The sequence below is a fragment of the Typopeltis vanoorti genome, unplaced genomic scaffold, assembly GCF_054136105.1.
Source record: "Typopeltis vanoorti isolate ZY-2024b unplaced genomic scaffold, IOZ_Tvanoo_1.0 HiC_scaffold_195, whole genome shotgun sequence".
Lineage (NCBI taxonomy): Eukaryota > Metazoa > Arthropoda > Arachnida > Uropygi > Thelyphonidae > Typopeltis > Typopeltis vanoorti.
Window position 1 is genome coordinate 14,319 of NW_028328035.1, and position 7,085 is coordinate 21,403.

At 37.6% G+C, this 7,085-nt stretch overlaps 2 protein-coding genes across 2 annotated transcripts; one reads left to right on the top strand and one right to left on the bottom strand.

Moving 5' to 3' along the window:
- Positions 1–984: 984 nt before the first annotated feature.
- LOC150092200 (histone H3) lies at positions 985–1,433 on the bottom strand. The gene has a single exon (XM_090415213.1). The coding sequence runs from the start codon at positions 1,431–1,433 to the stop codon at positions 1,023–1,025; it is 411 nt and encodes a 136-aa protein (XP_090271339.1). The 3' UTR covers positions 985–1,022.
- Positions 1,434–4,310: 2,877 nt separating this feature from the next.
- LOC150092201 (histone H2A-like) lies at positions 4,311–4,508 on the top strand. Its single transcript, XM_090415212.1, has one exon. The coding sequence runs from the start codon at positions 4,311–4,313 to the stop codon at positions 4,506–4,508; it is 198 nt and encodes a 65-aa protein (XP_090271338.1).
- Positions 4,509–7,085: the final 2,577 nt, after the last annotated feature.

Below are 7,085 nucleotides of genomic sequence, written 5' to 3' on the forward strand. Positions count from 1 at the left end.
GAAAAAGATATAAATGTAAAAATTGAAAAATAACAGGTGTAATTAACTATTAAAATCAAACCTAGTTCAAAAACACACCACACTAAAAGTATAATGCATTAGCCCTACCAGTCTTATTGTATGGAAGTGAAATCTGGACAATAAAACAGACAATCGAAGATTAACAACAGCAGAAATGAAGTTTATGAGAAAAACTGCAAAGTATACTCTATTTGATAACAAAAGAAACGAAGAAATTATGAAAGAATTAAACACAGAATCCGGAACACGTTCAACGAATGAAAATAGAAAGATTACCAAAACAAGGCTTAAAGTACAAGCCATTTGGAAAAAGAAAACCAGGTATTCTGGAAAGCATATGACGGAAGTAAAATTGTGTTGGCTTTCGGGTCTGCCTCAGGAGATGTATCATCCAAAAAACAAAAATACATTACATTTATAATAATTATATATATTATATTACATTATAGGCAGCTCACGGAATCCGAAGGGATAAAAACTATCACATTCTGATGCCTGGAACTCATGGACAGATGATATTTTAAATTAGATTAAATTAATTTTAATTTGATGAATTCTACTCATTAGCACTTCTCAGGCTATCAACTTATGTAACTCCCTTCCAAAGTAGGAGTCATTCTATAGATCACTGATCTTTGCGGGTGTTACTCATAATCCACCATAATCCATGCCTATGCGTTGATTGTGATAAATGAGATAAAAGAACGCAATTAGCTATCAAGATCAAAGATTCAACAGCTAAGAGTGCTTTCAAAGGGAACCTTTATAATTAATCTAACAAACCTTAAGCTAACTCATTATTTGGCTTTACATAGATATTAGGATTAGTGTCAAAAAGAAAATTCTTATTCAAGGACTCTGGGATATATCATATTATAATACCTCTCTCCTAACAACTTTGGAATCGGTTGGAGATGCAAGTACGTGTGAAGTACGTACGTAGAGGTAATCCCTTTATCAAAATTTAGTGGCCCTGAAAAGGGCCGTTTCTGAAGCTTAATTTAAGCACGTTCTCCTCTGATACGTCGAGCCAGCTGAATATCTTTGGGCATAATGGTCACTCTCTTGGCGTGAATTGCACACAAGTTGGTATCTTCAAACAAACCCACCAAGTATGCTTCACTTGCTTCCTGAAGAGCCATGACAGCAGAACTCTGGAAACGCAGATCAGTCTTGAAATCTTGAGCTATTTCACGGACTAAACGTTGGAATGGAAGTTTCCTAATCAGTAATTCCGTAGACTTCTGATAACGACGAATTTCTCTGAGAGCGACTGTACCAGGCCTATAACGATGGGGTTTCTTCACCCCACCTGTAGCAGGAGCACTTTTACGAGCAGCTTTGGTAGCTAACTGCTTTCGTGGAGCCTTTCCTCCTGTAGACTTACGAGCGGTTTGCTTAGTACGAGCCATGATTTCACTATCTCGCTACTGACAGATCTTTCTGTAAAGAAAAGCAGGACAATGAAAGTTGGATAACCTGATTTGGCTAGATGGATTACAGTCCCGTGGACTTCGATCCCTTAATCTGTATGAGTAGTCATGATTTAAGTGTTAGCGAGCACCTGGCTCACCCTATTTAGGGTTGTACGGAGGTACCAGAATCGATAAGCAAAGCAGCTTTCGGGCGCTTGTGTTTCCACCTATCGTGTTCGTCATAATTAGATGACTCTTGAATGAGTTGATTTGGATGAACAGCTGCTTTGGCGAAGTAAGCAGCAGCACTGTTATGGAGGAAAGTGGGAATATCTAGAATATCGGCATCTCGATGTAAGAGAGTATTTCTGACAAACCACGGAGCGTTGAAGATCATACGGAGGCACTTGTTTTGTATAACTTGTAGCTTGTTGATGTTTGTGGGGGAAGTGTGCCCCCAGGCTGGTGATCCGTAAGTTAACGATGGTCTGATAATTGTTTTGTAGATCCGTAGTTTGTTATCAGTGCTGACTTGACTTCTTCTATTGAGGAGAGAATAGAGTTGTGCAATTGCAGAGTTTGCTTTTTTGCATGCATAAACTATGTGGGAGTTAAAGTTTAAACGGTTATCTAGTTGAATGCCCAGATATTTGGTGCTAGATCTCCATGGGATGGCTGTGTTAAAAAGTTTAACTTCTCCAACATGAGATGCTTGTCTTCTTGTGAAAAGAATGGCAGTGTTTTATCGGCATTTACAGATATTCTCCATTTTTTGAACCAGTCTTCTAAATTTGTTGCTGCAGTTTGTAATCGCTGAGTAGCTATATTAGGCCTGAGAGATCTGCTAAGAATAGCCATATCATCTGCATAACTAGCTATAGTGGTTAGTGATGTGCTAGGAACATCAGAAACAAAGATGTTAAAAAGCAGCGGTGAGAGCAGCGAGCCTTGAGGAACACCAGCAGTGATTTTTTTCAGTGAGGATCTAATTCCACGCAACTTAACCTGAATTTTACGGTCCTGTAGAAAGGAGTTAATAATTTTGGTAAGATAAAGAGGGATGTTGGCTGCAATTAATTTGTAGATGAGACCTTTGTGCCAGACTGTATCGAAAGCTTTTGCAACATCTAAAAAGATAGCTCCTGTGTGCTGTTTCCAGTTAAAGCCTGTAGTGATGAACTCAGTCAGTCTGTGAATTTGATGTGTAGTGCTATGTCCAGTATGGAAACCAAATTGTTCTTTCGGAATGATGTTATTTTTAATCACCTCCTCATTAAGTCGGTTGAGAATGACTCTTTCTGCTATTTTTCCTAGGCATGATAGAAGACTGATGGGTCTATAGCTCTGTGGCATCTGAGGTGCCTTACCAGGCTTGAGAATAAGGAAAATATCGGCTTGTTTCCATCTTGAGGGGAAATAATTAATTCTCAGAATTGCATTGATTATGGCTACTAAATGCATGACAGCTTTGTGTGGGAGGGCCTTGATTGTTTTGTTGGTAATTTCGTCTGGACCAGGGGCTTTTTTGTTTTTGAGCTTCTTGATGATTGAATAGACCTCTTTAGGTGAGGTGGGGCAGATATTTTCACAGCTACAAGGTCTCCGAAGCACAGAGCGTACCTTACGGTGTATTTTTTCTATGAAGACTAGATCCGCTTGTGCATAATTAGGACGGCACTGAAGTTGGAGGGATTGAACGAGTGCTTCTGCTTTTTCGTCATCTCTGTAAACAAGACCTATTTCTCCGTGAATGGGCTGGATGTTAGAGCGATCTGTACGGAGAGCTTTGATCAACTTCCACAGAGAATTATCTTCGGTTTTGATAGAACTGAGTTTTCTTTCCCATTGCTGGTTTCTGTGATCTTTTAAAGCGTAACGGACGAGGTTGGACGCTCTGTTTAGTTCTTGACGGTCTTGCGGAGATAGCGTGTTGTGATAGCGGCGTCTGAGCCTATTTTTGTTCCTTATCAGAGCAAGGATTTCTGCAGGAAGTAAGTTTACTTGAGCTGGGGTAGAAGTAGAGCAAGCTGCGGATAAGCCAGCCTGTATTTTACATTCAAGATTGTTGACTGCCACGTCGATTTCTTCACGGGTGGAAATAGTCGGTACTGAGTCTATAATAGTGTTCATTTTAGTCTTGAATTTTGCAAAGTTTGTGTGGGATTGGCTGGGAATGAGCTCAGGTTCCTCCCCTAAACTTAAGAGAACTGGATTGTGATCTGAGCTTAGCTCGTCAACTACTTGAAGTCGGAATTGATGAGAATTATTGTTAAAAATAGCAATATCCAAAACATCAGGTCTGCCGGTCGCTCCGTAATGTGTTGGCTCAATCGGGCCTGCAATAACGATATTTCTCTGCAAGGCAAAGTTGTAGAGGATCATTCCGTTGTTGTTACAGCTTTTGCTGTTCCATAAAGGATGCTTGGAATTGAGGTCTCCTAGTACTATTACTGCTTCATTTGTATCCAGTAGCTGAGAGAGATCAGAGGGGAGTAGAGGTTTGCCAGGGGGGTTGTATACAGAATACATCTTTAAGCTGCCTGCATTGTTGGTAAGAATTTCTATGCCTGTCACCTCGAGGTTAGATGTAGTAATCTTCTTAGTCTCATGATAACGAATGTTTTTTCTGACAAAGATGGCAGTGCCACCACCTCTGGCATTTAGTCTGTCATTTCTAAGTAACGAGTAGTTTCTGAGTTTGGGATTATCGCAGGGACGTAGGTGTGTCTCGTTAATGAGGAGAATATCAGTTTGCAAATGATCTGTAAGCTCCTGTAGTTCCAAAATTTTGCTGTTTAGACCGTTTGCATTCCAGAATATTATCTGCATAGAATTTGATGTTAAAGCCGGGTTAGTCATTAATCCCATAATAAGATGGAAGTCCTTGAATTGGCGGGAAATGCAGCGCGAGACAACAAGAAGAGTAGGATCATCCCTCGTCACCTTCAGTTGGCCATCCGTAATGATGAAGAGTTGAACCGATTGCTTTCAGGAGTGACTATTGCACAAGGTGGTGTTCTTCCCAACATCCAGGCTGTGCTTCTACCCAAAAAGACAGAAAAGAAATCATAAATTGGGAAACTGCAAAACACAACGGCCCTTTTCAGGGCCACCAAATTCTGATAAAGGGAGCCTGATCGTACATTTCTCAATGGGCCTTTTCAGGTCTACTAAGCTCTTCATATAATACATAATTCTCTTAATCTTACTTTTGGTACTTTTGATTTAATTCGTAGACTTGAAAGCATGATATGAAATCAGTTACCTCACTGATTTCACGTCTGCTACATCAAAAGACGGTGTTTACTGAACTTTTCATCGCGTTATGGCTGCAGCGGTTTTGTTATTAATCCGTGAGAAAGGCATTGATGTTTTGGTCAGACGCTAAGTATTTATTAAAGAGTTTCTTCCGATCATTGACAAAACAAACAGCGATAATTCATTTTTTTTCCCCCTACCGAAAAAAATTATGCGTAATTCAATGATATAACTTCCGCTACGAGACGAAATGTCAACCATAGGGAAAATATATTTAGTTAGCTTGAAATGTAGACTTGTGTTTAAGGGATGCTCATCGGTTTTAATTCCACGTACACCGGGTTTCTAGTGAAGCAAGATGCACAAGTGACCGTGTGTATATAAGTGCCACCCACTCTACAAAACTCTGTCTCCACCACTTAATTCACTAACCAATACTAAAATTAATAAAATGTTAGGTATGTTATGAATGCTTAAAATATGTAGATACTAGTTTATTTTTTTATGTTCTACCATAAAGTGTACAAAAATCTATTATTAAGAAAAGTTAGAATTATCAAAACTTATGCACACAAAGACTCACAGACTACATGGAGCAATCCGAAGTCGAGAGAAATTAACATAAGGAAATTAATGACTCCGCTGGAGGGCACTTCACTCATCTACAAGCATCATTGTTCTTAGAGCTTAATTATGCCTCAACACACAACAGCCACCGCCATTTATGACTTTATTTATTATTATTATTATTTTTTTTTTCATCTGGTCTTAAAGTCACTGATTTTTCGACTGTTCACACGCGCATTTTACTGGTCGTTTTATCAGTTCAAACAGGTATAAATTCCGCTGATACTGGCTGATATCTATTATTGGAAATAAAAATGCACTTTAGATTTAGACAATTTCCCAGCCAACTGCATGTTGTCAATCGGCAGCAGAAAATAGTTTGACATTTTGGTGTGAGAAATAATTCAGGTAATTCGCAATTTTTTTTTTTTAACTTCTAAATACCACGCTGCTGATTATTATTCCTCATACATATCCCTTAAGGGATATTATGATATAGTCACATTGTTACTAGCCGCAAATTTGCTACTTTAGTCGGGATGTCAATAAGAGTTCACATTTCAGACTTGAAATTACTACTAACTGCATTAAACATCTCTGTCTTCTTCGGTTATTTATTTTTTTATCATCAATCACTTGGCTGGGATTCCGAATTTTTCCATTCCATTGAAGAGTACCCAAACCTTATCAACTTACATTAGCTCTGTTGATATTATGTATGTGCTAGCAATGTTAAATTCTTCCTAATCTTCACTGTTACGATTTTGCTGTTATCATCTTTTCATTCCCCTAATACATTTACCCTTGTCTTATATATGATATTACATCAACTCATCTTCCTGTGTTTATTTTAATTCTAACTATTGACTTGAACTTGAATATAAGCCATTTTTAGATGGAATGGAATTCACTGTCTGAATGTAATGAATTTCTATTCAAATTCATGACATCATGGTAGGTCTACACTGCCTGCGATAAACATGTTACAAGAAGAGTATTCCTTCCACAATGAAACTTCAGTTGTAATATATGATGTAGTAATGTTTTATTTGTTATGAAAACCTCTTCCTCACTGAGTCTTTTTGTCTAAATGAAAACTGTTCAGTAATATTGCTCTGGGCATTACCTAGTAGGACCAGCATCCTGCTTGAATGATGTAAAAATTAAATGCCCCTAGAAAGAATACAAGATGCACACAACTGACTAAGAAAGAACAATGGAAAAAGCATTCGAAAGAGACATAATTATGTACTGGAAGTCAAAAGCAGGAAGAATTAAATGAAGAATTCTTTATTTGATAATAGAAAAGGATAAACAAAACATAACTTGCATAACAGAAAAGGGAAAAAAAGAAAAGCAAATGCATAAATTAAATAACATCAAATTTTTTCAGTGGACAGAGAAACAAGAGAGCTAAATCACGTGTAGGAATAATAACATGAAAATGTTCAAAATGAAATTAGCAAATGGAAATACATATCTCAAAGAACAATGAGATAATTCTAAATATAACCGGTGCCTAAAGAAGATACTTATGTACTATAACAAAGTGTCAAAACAACTTGGCCATCGCAGATGCATATAGAGTGGTATTTGAAACATAAAAAAATGTCAAGTCTACAAAGTTCTCAAAGTTTGTTGTTTAAACACGATTCTTTGGAAATCAATGTGGAAATATTTCCACATCTGCTTTGTGGTTGTGAAAATATTGTCACATAATCCAAGTTTTATTTTTAATTTAAAACTTTGTTTTCCTCCCGAGCACCTTAGTCCATCTGTTGTAAAAACACATGCGTTATATTAGTCTAATATTGCGAAGAACCT

What these genes read in the sequence shown, in the direction of transcription:
- LOC150092201 (XM_090415212.1), top strand. Translation starts at nt 4,311, where the DNA reads ATGGAAGTCCTTGAATTGGCGGGAAATGCAGCGCGAGACAACAAGAAG.
- LOC150092200 (XM_090415213.1), bottom strand. Translation starts at nt 1,433, where the DNA reads ATGGCTCGTACTAAGCAAACCGCTCGTAAGTCTACAGGAGGAAAGGCT.